The sequence below is a fragment of the Carassius carassius genome, chromosome 14, assembly GCF_963082965.1.
Source record: "Carassius carassius chromosome 14, fCarCar2.1, whole genome shotgun sequence".
NCBI classification, from domain to species: Eukaryota; Metazoa; Chordata; class Actinopteri; order Cypriniformes; family Cyprinidae; genus Carassius; species Carassius carassius.
Window position 1 is genome coordinate 559,756 of NC_081768.1, and position 19,510 is coordinate 579,265.

The window sequence follows — 19,510 nt, forward strand, 5'->3', positions numbered from 1 at the left end:
CCAGTATTTTTGTCTTGTTTTCCAGTACACATATCCATACATTCTTAAATTATAGGCTATATTTAAAAGCTTAAAATAAGAACAAATATCTGCCAAAGGGGTCAGAAGAGAAAAGAGATCATATTTCTGCCCCACTGATGGATATTTTCTTTTATTATAAACTCACACTTAAATCTGATACGTTTGAAAACAAGACTTCATATGTTAAGTCATTTTGTTTCTTATATTAATTTGATTTAAGAATAAGATTTGTATTGGAAAACAATACCACAACACTTAGTAAGAAACTTTTATTTTTTTTGCAGTGTGGTTCTTTCATTTCAGTGATTATTTTTGTCTACACTCTTAAAAATACAAGTGTTTTATCATGTCACGGAATAACTTTATTTCTCTAAATGGTTCCATAAAGAACCATTAACATCCGAAGAATCTTTTTTGTTTCACAAAAGGTTATTTTTTGGCGAAGGAAAGTTCTTCAGATAATAAAAAGGTAAGGAAGATATGGTTCTTTAAAGAACCTTTGATTGAATGCCTATTTTTCCAACCAAAAATGGTTCTTCTTTGGCATCTCTGTGGAGAACCTTTTAAGCACATTTATTTAAATTTTTTATAATCGTTTCAATAGCTGCTCTGGTTTCTTGTCCATGTGTTTATTTTTTTGGCATGTAGTCGTGTAATAAGTCAGATGGTTTGCATTAACAGCCTGATTTTGCAATAATCTCCATTAGAGACTCTGCTGAGACTCGTTTAGAAGGGAGTAGGCCTATTTGACATCCCTGTGCGCTGATGTAATACAGTGACAGAAAAACAGCCTGGAGTTCAAAGGCACTGGATTCATTTGAATCTAATTGATTCTCCTGCTTTGTTTTCAGCGATGGATCTCTGTCTGAAGTGTCAGTGCTGCGCTGCCTGAGCAGATTCAAGACTTCTAAAAGACACAAACACAGAACAAGTGCAACCTCAAAGGCATTGATATAGAATTATTTTGCTGTAAAGTTCATTGTTTTGACCCATTAAAGGAATAGTTTACACAAAATTTTGGGTGAACTCTCAGTTTATCTGAGATCAGGGTGAGTGTGTTTCTTCATCAGGTTTGTAGAAATGTAGCATTGCATCAGTGTCTCATCAATGGATGCTCTGCAGTGAATGGGTGCCGTCAGAATGAGAGTCTGATAAAAACATCACAATAGTCCACAGCACTCCAGTCCATCCAAGGCAGGTAAAATCAAAGCTGGAAGAGGCTGCACAAGCACATCAAGTGTAAACTGTGGCTAGTACAATAGCGCGCACACACACACACACACACACACACACACACACACACGCTGCTTATGTGCTGTCAGTCCCAGCTGTGGACGAATACCATTGAGCCACATGGCAGCTTCGTCTCTTAACTCGATCATCACCAGCCTGCTGTCATGTATGGACTGATGTAATCGTTAATAAACAGATGGCATGAAATCCCATCACTTTAGATTAAATGAGTGCATTCATAGGCACTATCTTATGTGAATCACATAATCCATTCAAAACATAGTCAACATTATTACAATTGAAAAGTTTTCTTTTGCAAAATATATAATTTTTTTTTCCCCCTGTAATGAATGATTAGATAAATACATGGATAAGTAAGATACATAATGATAAATTATAGATAAATAAATATAAAAAAGTAAAGAGAGGAAATTTTCATACAAAAATTATATCAGAACTATATTTAATAAAGCTATTTATTCTTTTATTTATTTTCCCATTGTTAAAATTATTTATTTATTATTTTGCATTTATATATTATCATTCTCTCTCTCTCTCCCTCTCACACACACACACTCACAAACTCTCTGTCTCTCTCACACATACACACACACACACACACACACACACACACACACACACACACACACACACACACGCTGAAAGCGTTGTCGGCGGTTACAATTCTCTATATTTTCACATTATCCATAACAGAGACCACCTCTAAAACTCTCGCAATACGCCGCGACGCCGATCAACATCACGGTCCTGGCCAGGGATCGATGTGACTGAAAGGAAGGCTCCCAAAGGATTCCCAACAGGAAGCTCTTATGGATAGGCACACCTGTGTGCACCGAGTCCACCTGACGCCGCTGTGTTGCCGTTTTAAATCCCTCACGGTCACTAGCCAATGGAGGATATAGCTCTTAAAGCGGCAACATCCGTAACGCGTTGCCCCTTTAAGAGCCGCGTTTTCCCATTGGCTCCGTGACGTCATCGCAGAGCAGCGCAGGACTCTCTCCAGCAGCGGCGTGTCCTCCTCAACAAACGCGAGCAATGCGAACCGAACGCCAGCGAAACGCGCTCCGCAGACCGGCGCACGCCGCGGATTAAACCGGGGACCTCTTCAGATCATGACGGAGACGGCGGAGAAGTGAAGCCCGAACGCGTTGATTAACGTCACGCAGCGCGCTCTGATTCCGCGTACTAGACGCGCAGTATGCAGGAGCCCAGCTGATCGAGACTCGAACCCCCAGCTCTTAGATAACCCCACGAACCACTGCTCGACTGCAGAACCAGAAACAGCTCAAATTAGCTCATTAGTCCGGCTCCTAAACTCATTAATGATGGCGGGAATCCTGCTGGTCACCGCCAACGTCGGATCGCTGTTTGAAGATGTAAGTCTTTAATATTACTAAGAACTCGTGTTTTCTCCACAGTAGTGCTCTTAAAGTGAGTCCTGCTGCAGTAATCTGAGGTAAAGTGTGCTGATTATTGATGGTTGATGGATTAATTAACCGAATCGTGAAGCTTCTCGTGTCTCCTCAGAGTTTAACGGTTATAACGGTCTCTGATCCGTCTGATTGATTGACAGCTGTCTGTTCATATATCAATGTGAGTTTGTACTAGTCACTGGATAACACACAGCTGTTAGTTTAACTGTCAAATAGTGAGTTGTATGTTAGTAAATGTGTTTCTCCAGTTGCGATGACTTTATTAATTGTATAAAGTACTGTATATCAGCATATGTGGTTTTCTTTAAAAAATAAATTAAAAAATTATTATTACGTGCTCTGTGAGTCTATATTTAGATTCTATATTGCTAATCCAAATGTAAAAAAATCCCGAATGGAAGGTTTCCACTTTGTTTCCCAACAGTGTCTGATGCTGTATTGATCAGTCTTATTGATTGATTGATCAGCGGTTTACACCGGTTAGTATGGAATGATATTGCGGACTTTATTCAAAAGGCATTGCAAATTGTATTTGCAATTGCGTTTTCAATTTGTGGACTCATAAAATGTGACATAATTCAAACGCAAATGCAAATCGCGCATTACTGTTTTCATTTTCGATTAAGTGAACGCACAGTGTCTGCCAAATTTAAAATGGAAATGCAAAGTCCGTTTGCAATTGTGTTTCCCATATCTTATGAGCTATGAGCCTGTCATATTTAAATAGCAATATTAATTACCACATTTGCCCTTTCACTCTCTCTGCACTGTGCATGTAAACTGCCAAAACTCAAATGGAATGCAATACCTTTTGCATTTGAATATCCAACGTCTACACTGAAACCTGTCAATCAAGTGACAGGGGTGGGGCCATTTTATTGGCCGTGTTTGCATTGGGAAGTGACGATCGTATAAAATGTACCATGTTTTTACTAGGGTAAATATGAGTTAACGATAGTGTTTATAATTTAGCCACAAATGTACAGTTGTCTGAGACGTTATGAAATGTTCTTTAACATCATGAACCATAAAATGTAGTCAGTGTTCTGCTATTGTTTATTTTCATAATAGGTAAACACAGGCCACAAGTTAACACAGTCACATTTCCTTGATTCAGCAGCTGCACGATGTACAGCCGAGAGTCCTTTCTTGAATCTAGAGATCTGGTGCTGATTCAGTGTAGCTTGGTAGCTCAGTGGTTAGTGACTGTCATCTCTCATGGCATACCGTCTTTTAGCGCGTGTTCGAAACCCGGGCCAACACAGATGTTCTTTATTTTTTTTGTTTATCCTACTAACTTCAGCCGCCAAACGGGCGATCATACAGTGAGGAAAATTGCAGTAGTCAAGGCGAGCTGACATGTTATCAAGTACGCTGCTGTTTGCAGAATTACCGGACCTGCGTCCTCGCAGACATCACACTCCCGAGTCGAATGCACAAAGTCTGAACTACTGAGGATGCAAGTCCGATATCAGTGGCTGAAGTTAGTAGGATAAACAAAAAAATAAAGAACGTCTGTATTGGCCCGGGTTTCGAACACGCGCTAAAAGAGGTATGCCATTAGAGATGACAGTCACTAACCACTCAGCTACCAAGCTACACTGAATCAGCACCAGATCTGTGACCGTCTTAACTTGTGGCCTGTGTTTACCTATTATGTAAATAAACAGTAGCAGAACACTGACTACATTTTATGGTTCATTATATTAAAGAACATTTCATAACGTCTCAGACAACTGTACATTTGTGGCTACTGTGGCTTAATTATAAACACTATCGTTAACTCATATTTACCCTAGTAAAAACATGGTACATTTTAGTACGATCTTCACTTCCCAATGCAAACACGCCCAATAAAATGGCCCCACCCCTGTCACTTGATTGACAGGTTTCCATGTAGACGTTGGAAATTCAAATGAAAAAGGTATTGCGATTCCATTTGAGTTTTGGCAGTTTACATGCACAGTGCAGAGAGCGTGAAAAGGCAAATGTGGTAATTAATATTGCTATTTAAATATGACAGGCTCATAGCTCGTAAGATATGGAAAACACAATTGCAAACGGACTTTGCATTTCCATTTTAAATTTGGCAGACACTGTGCGTTCACTTAATCGAAAATGAAAACGGTAATGCGCGATTTGCATTTGCGTTTGGATTATGTCACATTTTATGCGTCCACAAATTGAAAACGCAATTGCAAATACAATTTGCAATGCCTTTTGAATAATGTCCGCAATATCATTCCATAGGTTAGTTAAACAGTACTGGTTATCGATCACTCGGATGGGTATTGGAACAAATTTCTTTTTAAGTTTGTCCGACATTATTTTTGTGTGGAAGTGGATAGACACAAAAAAACAAAACAAAAAATATATATATATAATTATTATTTATTACTATTTATAATTTAAATGTTTTTTTTTATTATAAATGACAATCAAAATGAAATATTTAATATTATTACTATTTATTATTATGATAAACACTCAATTTTTTTTGATTTTTTTTTCTCCTGTGTTTTTCCTGTATTTTAAATCTTGCACTGCATTTAAGTGTGTTTTAGGTTGACGGAAATGTCTGTAAAATTAATAGATAATATCCTATAACTTTTTTTTTTCTTTCTAAACAGTGTATATTCTTTTGTCACTGTGATTGCGATCCCCATTCAAACTCCTCATCTGGTAATCCCCAAAATGAAAATTGCATGTAAATGAGTGGGCCAAAGGGTGCGAGAGACTGTGTTACACAACTTTCTTTGCTCAAGAATAGCTGGTTGTGCACTAACATGTGTGAAATGTCACACTGGGGTCGTCAGATATCAGTGAAAGGATGCTCTCATACTCCGGATCCGTCACGCACAAGCCGATCTGTGACATCACTCATATTTACTCTAAACACTTTATCTTCTGTGCATCTCAAACTGTTAAAAAGCTGTAAAACTAGAGCTCATGATCACTAGAAATCTCACCTGTTGTGTGCTGTATGGAAAAGATTACGCAAACCTGTGGTAGATCAGGGCGAGCTGGGGTTTAAGCAAATTAATTCCTCTGAATAAACAATAGTGAAGTACATGGTGCTTAAGTTATCTGAACCATTAAAGATATTCAAACGCTTGGTTGTCTGTAAACGAGCCAGTACTTGACCATCTGTAATTCTTTGTGAGAAGTTTTAGCCAGATCTGTTTGTTTGATTGCAAACTGTTTTCTTACGCTTGTGGAGAGGAACTGTCCCGTACTATCTTGAGTTATTAATAGTTGGCCTGTCGTGACCGCTGAACTGCTGTCTTATGAATATCTCTGTTTATCCATTACTTGTTTTACACGAGAGCGCGGCCAAAACCAGCTTATAGAGTTCTGCATGCACAAATACACCTGAATATTTAACATGTTCAGACGTCTCGTCCCTCAATGGGCCTTTTGTGCTGCACAAGCCACAAATGCATGGATTATTTCCAAATTACGTGAATGAAGTAAATGAGGCCCTTGTCAGCGATCACAAGATGAGGTGTTTAGGGCTGGACGGCTTCCACGGTTGTTTTTGGAGAGTGCTGTTATAAAGCGGTTGAAGTCTTATACTGTAGTCTTTTTTTCTCCTGGTTTCTTCTTAATCAGATGCTCTGGAAGTGCTTCTGGGAAGATGCGAGACAAAAAAGCCATAATGCTCTTCAGGATAAATAAATGACTTCCCTTCATGGAAATCAGCTGGACCGCACATGTGCTGAGATTACATGTGGTTTAATATCTGATTGGCAAATCAGGGCAGTGTGAGGTCATTCAGATAATTTCACCCTACAATCAAGTGTGTTTCTTCATCAGGTTTGGAGAAATGTAGCACTGCATCAGTGTCTCATCAATGGATGCTCTGCAGTGAATGGGTGCCGTCAGAATGAGAGTCTGATAAAAACATCACAATAATCCACAGCACTCCAGTCCATCAGTGAACATCTGGAGAAGACAAAAGATGAAGCACATCCAGCATTAAGATGATTTTAACTCAAATACATAGTCTATAATCCATAATAACACTTCCTCCAGTGTTATTCCAAAGTGTTCTGGTCTGAATCAGGAGAGAAATCTGCACAGATCAAGCAGTGTTTAAACAGATCTAAACTAATATATGAGAGACAACAGCAGATGCTCTTTGTTGCTGGAGGGAGGTGTGTATAAACACAAGTCTTATCTGATGATGGGAATTGTTGACACTGACTCGCTGCTTTATTTGTGCTCCGCTTCTGGGTTATACTAACAGAACAGATGCAGCAGAGATGAGTGCAGGTGGCTTCAATTGGACATGTTATCATATGTAAAATGATAAGAAGAGATAATAGCTCTGCTTCCGATCCTAGTGAGCTGTTAACATGGAGAGCAATGTGTGGAATAAAATGATACAGTACCATACCATACCATACCAACTTTATTTGTTAAGCACTTTACAAAAACCAAAGTTGACCAAAGTGCTGTACAGAAAAATAAATAGATAAATAAAAATAAAATAGATAAAATAAACATAAGTACCATTTATAACCACACAATAAAAGCATTCAAAGTAACAAATTGAATCAAGTAAATAAAGTCGACTTCTTACTAGGTGTCAAAAGCCAAAGAGAAAAGATGGGTTTTAAGAAGGGTTTTAAAAACCGATAAAGAAGAGGCCTGCTTAACATGCAAAGGCAGATCATTCCATAGTTTAGGGGCAGACACAGCAAAGGCACGGTCCCCTCTGAGCTTACGCTTAGTTTTAGGCACAGTCAGGAGCAGCTGATCATCTGATCTGAGAGAGCGGACGGGTTTATAAGAGTGTAGAAGCTCAGAGAGGTATGGCGGAGCAAGACCATTTAGTGATTTAAAAGCAAATAACAGAATTTTAAAATGGATCCTAAATTGAATAGGCAGCCAGTGTAATGAAGCTAAAATAGGGGAAATGTGCTCATGTTTACGTGTGCCCTTTAAAAGACGTGCTGCTGCATTTTGTATCATCTGGAGACGGGTGATGGAGGACCCACTAACCCCCACATATAGTGAATTACAGTAGTCCAGCCGTGTAGTTACAAAGGCGTGGATAACAGTTTCAAAATGTTGTCTTGACAGAATTGGCTTTATTTTGGCCAGCTGACTTAAATGAAAGAAGCTTGATTTGACAACATGCTTTGATCTGACTGTCAAATTTAAGCTCAGGGTCCACTTTAACTCCTAGGTTTGTGATAGTAGGTTTAATATAGGGTGCTAAGGAGCCCAGATCTACAGGTGGGGTCCCAGTGGTGCCTCCAAGAACCATCACTTCTGTTTTTTTTATCATTAAAATTTAAAAAGTTTAGAGCCATCCAGGCCTTTATGTCGTCGAGACAATTGAGTAGTTGTCCAACAGAGTTATAATTTTTCTTTTTAAGAGGTACATAAATCTGACTGTCATCTGCATAACAGTGGAATGAAATGCCATACTTTCTAAGTATGGAACCAAGTGGAAGCAAATACAGAGTGAAAAGTAGAGGGCCGAGGACTGAGCCCTGTGGGACCCCACACAAGAGAGGAGCAGAGGAGGATACAGAGTCACCTAAGCTAACACAAAAAGTTCGATCCGCTAAGTATGACCTAAACCAATCCAGTGCTATGCCACTGATGCCAACCCACTGCCTTAAACGTGAAATCAATATTTCATGATCCACTGTGTCAAATGCAGCAGTTAGATCTAAAAGCACAATGATAACACAGTCACCAGAGTCAGTAGCTAAAAAGATATCATTAAAAACTCTTAAAAGAGCAGTTTCGGTGCTGTGCAAGGTCTTAAAACCGGACTGGAAAACCTCTAGTATATTATGTTCTTCCAAAAAGGCCAATAGTTGACTGTACACAATCTTCTCCAAGATTTTTGAAAGGAAAGGCAATTTGGAAATAGGCCTAAAATTAGCAAGAACTGACGGATCTAGAGCAGGTTTTTTTAATCAGAGGTTGAACTACTGCATGTTTTAAAATTTCAGGGACCACACCCGAGGTCAGACTACTATTTATAACTGCTACAACAGATGATCCTACAGTGGGGAAAACCTCCTTAAATAGTCGAGGGGGGACAGCATCATATGGAGAACCTGAGGGCTTCAAATGACCAACAACCTCCTCTAAAGAGGAAGAAGTCACCATATACACCATATACGGTGATATTTTGTGATTATATACTGTGATATAAAACAAAGGAAGTTTTTACCTGATTACTCGGATGGCTATATTTGGAATAACAAATAATTTTAGAGTTCATGGAGTGATTTTGTTGACAATTGCATGTAGATGGAAAATAAAAATGAATTTTACATTTTTCTTTATAATAGGGAAATTAGTTTGGCTGTAATGCTCAGACATTTTGCAAAATGATAAAGAATTTTGATGAAATCTTGATATGATATTTTTTCCACATTGCCCACCCCTAATGTTAAATCATTTTAGTAATCTTTTCACCATGCAACATTAAACATTTCTTTTGCTGTGTCCACCATCTTTCCATGTTTTTTCTCCAAGCTTGCTGCTGTGCATTCTGGGATTGTTATTTCTGTGTAGGATGCATGTGATGGTGAATTTTTGCTCAATGTTGTTGGAACAGTAAGGAGAGAAGCATTAATTTTTGATTATATTTCTGATCAGAAAATTGATTGTGTAATACACTCCCAGCTAACAGGTAACATTCTGGAAGGGTTCTTTCAAAGTTAAGAACAAATGTTCGTATACTAACATTTAATAGAAGATTTGTTCAGATTTATCTGGACTTTAATGACGTGCTCAAAAACATAATTTGTACATCATAGAATGTTTTCCAGATCATTTCAGTTGGACGTTCATCAAACGATTTTTAAATGTTTCTGCTTGTTTTTCGGAATGTTCAGAAATCATTCAAAAGTAACGTTCCTGTAATATTTGCAAAATGGAATGTTTGCATGACCAAAAGGAAACGTTTTCAGAGAACATTTACATGTTCTTAACTTAACGAGAACGTTAGTAGCAAGGTCTTCAGGTTTCAGCAGAGATCTGGGCCAGTTCTTCACTTCATACTCTCCTTTCCTCTTATTTCTCTCTGAATCTCTCGATTATTTCTGTCTGCTTGTGTGGCGTCTTGCTTCAGATGTACTTCAGAATGCTGTTTATCCACAAACCCCATCTCGATCAGTTATAAATAACTCATCTTATCAGAGTTCATCTGTGCTGTGTGTCATCCGCATGCTCTATTTGTCAGACATCTTTCCATTCATTCTGCACACGTGTATGTTGTGATTCTCCTCCATGTCATTCGGAGTATGAATCTAGTGTGCTCCTATTTTTGGATCTGAGGGTGGTTCAGCCAGTGATGAGTGTTTTTATCAACAGAGTCCAAGTGCACATGAGCTGAAGATGCTGTTTTCATGCTCCGAATCATCAAATGAGATTTTCTAAAGCAGGAGCTGATTGAAGAATAAGGGTCCTCTCGTCTCAGAATGCATCTGGAGAGCTACTACGATTATTGATAATGGATCTTACATTACCGTGAGCTGCATGGTAAATGAGCACGAGGCATTATCTGAAGTGGCTTTGGGAATTACCAACAACACAGTGTTCCTCTGAGCCGCGTGTGGGTTGTGTGGAGAGAAACACGGAGACTTCTAGAAACCGAGCTAATAGAATTGAGAATGACTGTCCATTATTATCTTTCAGCCTCGCTTTTGAGATCAGGTCTCAAGGTCTTGACATATTAGGGCTGTCAAAATTGTTACATGCAAAATCATTTAAACGCGCAATTAACGCAGTTTGCATTTTCTGTTTGACCCGCTTCCTAGCCAAGTATAGATGATCGTAGATGATATTGCACAGTTATGAAATTGTTTGCGATTAATGACAGCTGTGCAGCTTCTCAGTGAGCTATGGCTCTGTAAATGCTGCTTCACCTGAAAGCGTGTGAAATACCACATTTAATACCATGTTTTTACTCCTGACGCACTTCATAACATCAGTTGAGTGTTGACATAGATCCTTCTGAGATTGATGAGGTTCAGATGTGTTACTCACTGAGCAGTTCGTATAAACCGAGCTGTGCGATCCAGTGTGAAGTGCTTGAGTCCAGTCAGATCACCATCATTTACCAGAGATTTACTGTAGAAACAGAAGTTTCCACCTTCTGCCCATATAACCCTGTTTAAATTAATATAATCATTTATACTTCTGGTTTGTCTCTTTCCTTACATTTTTTTTGTTTAAAAGCTAGAATGTGAGGTTTACCATTTTCGATTGTTTTTTGTGAATCCTGTATCTCAACTGTAATATATTTTTTTTACAATCATTTTACAGTTTAATATATTACCATAGACATCACCCTACCCTGCTCATATGGTATCAATTAATTTTTGGAGGTCTAAAAAATGTCTCAAAAGCTCTTAAATTTGATTGTAAAAATGATGCAGATGTAGCTTTGCACACTGCAAGCATCTCGAATGATTTTAGCGTTCATAACAGAAGGCTCTCTCTTAACTTGTTCTTTTACAGTTTGTCATTTGATTTTGAACAACTGCAGTGCATCTATTTTCCTGTTTTTAAACAGGAGAGTTAAAAAATCTAATAATAAATAGAATTACAGTATATATTATAATCAAATATGCTTGGAATAATAATACATTTTACATAATAATAAATATTAAAAAAAATAAATTTTACACTAAGAATAAATTTGTAAATAAAATTACAACAGAACTTAGATTTTTTTGTGTGTTTCTGTTAAGATCTTTATTTTGTTAAGGAAAAATGACTGTAAAAGTGTAAAGAATTCAAAACCGTGAAGTATTTGTCATTTTCTGATCACAAAAAAATAGTTTAAAACCTTAATTAACCGTCTGGTTTTTACAACTTTCACATTGGTGCAAAATCTGCCTTTAAACTTGAAATAAATAAAAACGTGATAATTATCGATTTCGACTGATATGAACCCCCCCCCCCCCCCCCAGTATAAAACATTGTGCTAGTGTTTTGGCCTGTCACCCAGCCCTATATTATAAGATGTTGTGGTTCGTTGTAAGATGCATATTTCATATCTCTTATCTTTACAGAACGAGCAGCTGAAGTAGTAAAGCATAGATGCATCTCAAAACACTTGTTAATTATTAAACATTCCTTATGCATACATTTTCTCCCTGGCTGTTATTCTGGTTACACAATAAACAATATCTGGGATTTAAATCAATGTAAGATCTCATATTTTCTCTCTGAACACCCCGTCACATGAAGAAAAGAACATCGTTCAACTCCTATCCTAAAAAGTCTTGAATTTGATAAAAAAAAAAAAAAAAGCTCCGATGTCTGAACGGTTGTCCTGTAGGAGTTTGTTTTATTAATGATGCTGCAGTGCTGGTCCTTTAGAAGAGCAATATGGGTGCGTTTTCTCTTTCTTTTTTTTGTTGGTCAATTAAGAAGAAATTCTCAGGAACAGATGGTTGTTTTAGCTGATTCTGAGTGTGTCTGATCATGCCTGATGCAGAAGGAGTGGTTCATATTTTCCAACTGGTTCATTAAAAGGGCCAGAACACTTTAGAATAATGACAGCAGGAAACGGAAAATGATAAAAATACATTTCCAAAGCATTCTGCCAGTGTGTACTTATAACAAACCAGGTTCATAGCTCTCTTAAAGAGACAATTCACCCAAAAACAGTTATTTTGAAGGATGTTGGGAACCAAATAATTTTTATTTTTTTGGGGTGAACTATCTCTTTAAGAGACTAGAGTTATAAGTGGTGATAGTTAAGTATGTCATGAATAGTACTAGTGCTGAAATCAGTTTTTTTGTGATGAAGCACAATAGTCAGGTGTTTATTTACTGGAGTGCACGTGGGTAATGCAGGCTAAATCTGCTTTGATGGGGTCTGTGTTTGTGGCTTTGGCTCTAGTTTTCATTAAACATTGATTGCTTTTTGCTTTTGACATCTGAAACCAAACAGAAATGTTGTGATTCAATATACAGAATCCTGTAAAATATGCATTTCTCCTCTGAACTGCTGTTTGTGGTGAGAATCTCACGGCACCTGTCAAAAAACACACGCCTGGCTCATATTTCTGCCCTACATCAAAAGAAGAAAAATACAGCATTTTTATTAAAGAATGTTAAGAATAGCTTTTAGGATCGTTACATTGTTTTCATGACGACAATTATTTCCATGTATTTCTCTAAATTCTCATTACTGTAAGTTACTGTATGTAAATGAAACAAAAAATTATTAATTGAAACATTATCAAAATGTAAAGAGAAATTAAGAATTGCATGTTTAAAAAAAAAAGGCAAGTGTTTTCTGCTTACTAAGGTTTAATTGATCACAAATACAATAAAAACGGTGAAATATTATTCTAATGTAAATCATCTGTTTTCTGTGTGAATCTGTGTTAAAGTGTAATGTATTTCTGTATTTTCAGCATCATTCCTCCAGTCTTCAGTGTCACATGATCTTCAGAAATCATGAAAATATGATGATTTACTGCTCAAGAAACATTTCTGATTATTATCAGTGTTGAACACAGTTGTGCTGCACAATATTTCTGTGAAAACAGTGCATTTTATTTTTTCGAATTCACAGATGAAAAGCATTTTATTAATATTTTGAATCAGCTTTTTATTCGTATATTTTCAGTTTTCATGTTTGATTTTAGTCATTCTTAATGATTTGTTTTTTTTATTATGATTTTAAATAATTTTACTACTTCAAATTAGACCTACTTTTTCAGTAAGTTTTTAATTGAGTTTTTTTAAGTTTAAGGTTTAAATCCAATATTTTTTATGTTTATTCATTTTAAATGGTTACTATTGTTACTACTTTTGGTACTATGGTTAATATTTGTATTAACATTTAGAATCGGTGTTTATTTGAATATATTCTAATTTATTCTGATTATTCATTTTTTATTAATTGTTTTAATATTTTAAAATGGCTTTAAATTATTTTGGTTTAAGTTTATGGTCTTCATCGAATATTAATTTTTTTTTTTTTTTTTTTTTGTATTTTTATTTATTTGTAAAATATTTTTAATTGCCTTTATTTTTAATTTTTATTTTTAGTAATTATTAAACTTAATTTCTGTTTGTTAATTTCCATGAGTTTTTTTATTTAATTTATGGTATGTAATATTTAATTGAATAATTTTGGACTAAAATGTGGTAGTTTTGTGTAACAGCGGTGTAAGAGCTGCGATCAGCTCAGAGAAGCAGAACTCGTGCAGGTTTGGTCTTGTCTTTCCTCAGGAATGTCAGACTTCATGTAGTAATGTTCAGAACACAAATGTTACTGAACAGTGATGTGGGGAATCAGATGCACTGGTGTGGTCCTTCTCTAGTTAATCTAGTGATGCTTATATTAACTAGGTTAGTAGTTGTTCTCTAAGGTGCTGTGCACTGACCAGCTGTTACTAGATCACAGCTGAACTGACCAATCACAACACACCAGCACGACAGGATACTTTATTTTATTTAGATTTTGTATCTTTTTTTCTTTCAGTAAACAACCTTTAGAATAATTCTGTTTTAGTGCATATTAAAAAAATCAGCTTTTTTAACTTTTCTCATCATTTGCCTTTTTGGAGTAGTAGTTAGTCATTGTTATGACTGCTCTTGTCATCTTTAATTTTTGAATTTTATTTTTGCAATTTTGATGACTTTTTCATAATGTGACTTTAATATCGATGGAACTCTTCTTGTTATCTTAGGTTTTGTTTGTTTCTGATTTTGTCTTTATTCTCAAAATATTATGACTATCTTACATTTTTTTATGTTATTCTTATAATTTGGACTTTTTTCAAATATGATTTTAATCATATTACTGCAACTTTTCTATCTAAGAATTTTTACTATTCTCATAATTTTGACATTTCTCAAAACATTGCAATTTGTTTGTTAGATTTTTTTTTCTCGTTATTTTATTTTTTTCAAATATGACTTTAATCTCACATTGCTGTGACTATTCTCATCATCTAAATTTTTAATAAGATAATTTTGACATTTTCCAAATTATTTTTTAAATAATTCTAGTCTTAGACTTTTGATCTTTTTCCTGTTTTTTCTCAAAAATGACTTTTTATTCTTATCTTAATTTTTTTTAAATTTTATTTTAATCTTATATTGTTACAACTTTCTTCTTGTTATTTTACTTTTTGACTTTATTCTCGTAATTTGTACGTGTTAACTTTTTTGCAACCGTCTAGATTTGAGTTTATTCTCATAATTTTGACTCTCAAAATAATCTTATTTTTTCTGCAGCTTTATTCTTTTTGTTTTGAATTTAGTCTTCTCATAATTCTGCCTTTTTATTAAAATCCAAATATTATGACCTAAATGTCGTAATGCTGTCGTTATCCTCATTATGTAACGTAGCGCAGTGGACTGTAGTTCCCAGAATGCTTCAGTGTTGTTGTTCTGAACGCTGGGAGGTTGGGAAGTCATATTCACATGATCCTGTGTGTATCTGGCTTTCTTCATTCATGGGAAGCCTGTGGAAGCGTTACAGAGATCTGCTGGAGCGGTGTCAGTATTCCAGTGTTCGGCACCATGTATGGAGAACCAGCATTACCCAGAGTTCTGTGCGTGTGATCAGCGTTTCACACCTAGAAACAGCAGAGAGGAATCATTGAATCCTGAATTACTCGGTGTGTCAGGCTCAGTGTTAAACACACTCTACCCAGAATGCCTCTCTGCGTGAGTGCAGGTCTGTGATTCTACACACGTCTGTTCCAGCAATGACCTGCTCCTCTCACACACACACGTCTAATAGTTTTGGTTAATTTGGTGGGTCAGATGATGGTCATCCACAGCATTGAATGGTTTCTCTCAGTTCTTCATATCTTTATTAATTTTAGTGTGATGTTTGCGTTCAGTCAGTGCTGCTCTACACATGTGTTGGTTTTCATTGCATTGCTGTTGTCACTCAAAGTCTCAATGTGTTTGAATATAAAAAACTAACTGCATCTAGAATATTGAAAGAGAGAGTATGTAGTCCTCCTTAGCCAGATGCTATTTTGTTATTTTAATTTATTTATTTAATTGATAATATAAAATACAACAGAAATGTTATTTAAATTCTTGTATTAGCAGTGTGATCAAGATCTTACACCACAGTTTGATTCATCGTTAATGACATTAATGGTATATATCAGGCCACAGTTATTTCTGTCTCTCTCTGTAACGTGTGTGTGTGTGTGTGTGTGTGTGTGTGTGTGTGTGGGTATATATGGGGCATGTAGAATAAGTAGGTCTGGATGTATGAAATGGGGACGAGCCCCACTTCCCAAAAGTCTGCTCTCATTCTGACTGAAGAGCGTCTCAGAGAACTGCTGTCTGCTCGACTGCCCACCTGCTAGTCATGATACACACACACACACACACACAGACACACACACACACACACTCACACACACACTCACACACACACACACACACACACACACACACACACACACAGACACACACACACACACACACACACACACACACACACACACACACCTTAAGGGCTGCAATAAACAATTATTTTGATAATCGATTTAATCTAACGATTTTTAGAACGATTAATCGACTAGTTATCAATTATTTTGCTGATTGATCAGTAGACATTTATTGATTATTCAGCTTTTGCAATTATTTAAAATATTGAGTTATACATATTCTAACAAATAAATTAAGGGAATCACTTCAGCTTTGAAAAGTCATATTATGTAATTACAGTTATACAATTAATTTATACAAATAAATATATTTGGCACACAATATGAGATGGCAGAGAAACTCTCTTATTCACCATATTATTATTTAATTACCTAAAATATATTTTTGTAAGAAACAAAATAAAGGTTAAGTGATAACATGTTTAATTATTTTGATAAGCTAATATTCACAACATAATCTTTCTTGAAATACCTAATAGGGTTATGATAATCAAAACAGTCCTGAGCTGGATCAAGCTTTGATCTCTGCAACCCAAACTATACCTTTGGTATATAAATATAAAGGTGTTTCCTCCCACTAATAAAAAGACTTCATCATTAACTAGATCCACATTGGAGAGCTGCTTTATAACAGAAAATCAAGTTGTAATTCTAACTGAAAGCGACGGACTCAGTTTTTTCATGTTTAACAATACTGTAAAGCTGATTGATTTAAGGCTATCTACAGTACTAAAGTAAATAAATAAGGCCATCCTTAAAAATATTTTGGTTTGCAGTAACCGTCATTTTTTTTTTTTAATAATTGTCGGTAGGTAGGTCTTTTTTTATTTTTTATTTTTATTTTTTTTAAAGGAACATTTTGGTGATGTGATGACGTCAAACAATTTTGAATTGATGAATTGATGAATTTAAACAAATTAGCATATCGTGACGTCACTGACTGGGTCTTCAACCCGTGCCTTCGGGCGCATCATTGCAAACCTCATTTTGATGCAGGCTATATAGACCACAAACAAATTAAAATCTTTGTCAAAAACATGTTTATTGCATGAATTTCAGGTGAGAAGAAAAAAAATGAGGTTAAATTGTTGGTATTGCCGGCTTTGGTTGCAATACTCTTATCGCATATGTTGCACTTTTGCTGACTCGGTATCCACTTTTATAAAGTGTATCCACACTTTAGACCTCTTTGGCATTGTAAAACGGAAACGTTTTGAGAAAAAACAACTACACTTGTGTTGTGTGACTGCGAGTATCTTCAGAAATCCTCCCCGTCACGTCACATGGTGGTGGACAGCCAATCACGGCGAATTTAGGTCCTTACATGCACATATGCTACAAGCTCACTCAGACACAGCCGCTTGGCAAAAAAAAAAAAACCCCGCCCGCTTGGCTTTTGGAACCGAAAGATAAATAATTTTTCGATACTCATAGTATCGAAGTTTTTCGTTCGATACCATAAATCATCGAAGTTCGGTACCCAGCCCTAGTGGCGCACGAGATGCAATGACGATGTGTGTGGCATTGCATTATAAGGTTATGTTAGCCTATCCAGTTGAAGCCACAAAAAAAAAAGGGGACCTTCAATGTGGAGAAGATCTTGTTTACATCAAAACTGAAACCAAGCCGTTCACACAGAATGCATATTTCTCTCATTTTCTAGAGGGACACCGTTGGACTCGCGTCTCGCACAAGAGAGCCGCATGTTTAGAAAGACATGTAAAATTAATGTATTTAATTTAATTTTCTAAAAATATCTCGAGACTTTGTTGGGTTTTTGTTCCCCATCCCACTGCATCTCATGTTTTTAAATGAAAAAATGTATCCTGTGTGACTGGTTTTCCGCCCTTTTTATTTATTTAACAATGCATGCATAAATGACGCGGTTTTGTTTATAGTTCTTTAAGCAACTTAATAATAATTGTTCAAAAAAAGTATTTTAAATATTATGTTTTTTTCACAGTCATGTATTCTAATGCTTTGAAAAACCATGCAGTAATATTTTGCTCGATGCGCTATCTTGAGCCTCAGAAGAGAAGCAAAAAGCTTTTCTTCACCCTAACTGAAATTATGCATTTTAAATTCGAATACAATTTTGATCATATTTAAGTAAAAAAATCGAATTTAGTTTTTCAGCTATTTTGACAGCCCTAGGCGATTCAAATCATATAATGAATATTATTTTATTGCTTTTGCATTAGTTGTTTGAAGAGTAAAAAAAAAATGGGTCGGTCTTAACGCAAATGTACAATCGGCAAGTCGGTCGGACTAAAAGCAAAAAAAAAAAAAAATAGTCGGTCCTAAATTGACAGGGTCGGTCGGGTTACGGCAAACAAGAATATTTTTAAGGATGGCCTAAACGTGACGTGACTGGACTCTACTGGAGTACTGAACTACAGAGCTCATGCAAACATCCACATCTTTTTAATCAGATGCGTTTTAAACTGCTGCCTTCTCAGCGCTGTCTGTTTTTGATGTTTATTTTGTTATTGAGAGGAAAGCGCATAGTATATATTTACATATTCATCCAAATGCCGTTTCGCAGCCTCAAGTTCGGCTGGCTTCGCTCTGAACGCTGTTTGGCGTCTTCTTCTCCTGAATTTCATCTGGAGAGCTGAATTACAGTCTCGCACTACAGCGCCACACTGGTCAAACCGTGTTATTGCAGGCTCTTACATTAGGTCATGTGACATGAAACGACTACTCGACAACAAAAATATTTGAACATATTTTCAATATTTGATTTTTATTCAATATTTAATTTTTTAATTAATACTGATTATATTTGTTTATATTATATTTTGTCATAATTATTTTAATCAAATTATATTAAATTATTATATTAAATTATATTATATTAAATATAATACATTTCTTAAAGAATATCTCTTTACAACAGAACATTGCACTTACATTTTTTTTTACTAAATGTGTCGCAGCATAAATTATTATTACTTTTTTAAAGAATTAAGTAGTGATTATGTTTTTGTCGTAGTTCTTTTAATTAAACCCAAATCTAATTTTTGGAGGTTTGTAGTGAAGATGCAACATGCAAAATAATATATAAATGCTTCTTATGGTTTAATAATCACAGACTCTAGTCCATATTGTATCGTGATATGAAACGGATTAATTACGCAGCTCTACTTTTGGTCAAAAAATGCTCAAACTATGTGACATTTGGTGTAGTAAATCCCATTTATGTCTCATGGAAATTATGGCTCTGTGTATTGCATTGAAGTTCTGTATTGAAGGTAATTGTATTTCTAGAGTTTCACTTTATTCGAGTGTTAGGCGCTAATCAGAACACACCAGTTTATCATTAATAACATTAACGCACACGTGTTTCCTATCAGCTGTTAGAAACATTCAGCAAAT

The 19,510-nt window shown here is 35.8% G+C and overlaps 1 protein-coding gene across 3 annotated transcripts in view; it reads left to right on the top strand.

The window, feature by feature from the left end:
- Positions 1 to 2,229: 2,229 nt before the first annotated feature.
- Positions 2,230 to 19,510, top strand: part of LOC132156671 (inositol polyphosphate-5-phosphatase A-like) — a 164,028-nt gene continuing 146,747 nt past the window's right edge. For 2 of the 3 annotated variants that reach the window (XM_059565606.1, XM_059565605.1), the window contains exon 1: positions 2,231 to 2,651. In XM_059565606.1, coding sequence (XP_059421589.1) covers positions 2,598 to 2,651 — 54 coding nt within the window. In that variant the 5' untranslated portion in view covers positions 2,231 to 2,597. Of the gene's footprint in view, positions 2,652 to 19,510 lie in introns of all 3 variants that reach the window. The other variant, XM_059565607.1, reaches the window with a different exon arrangement.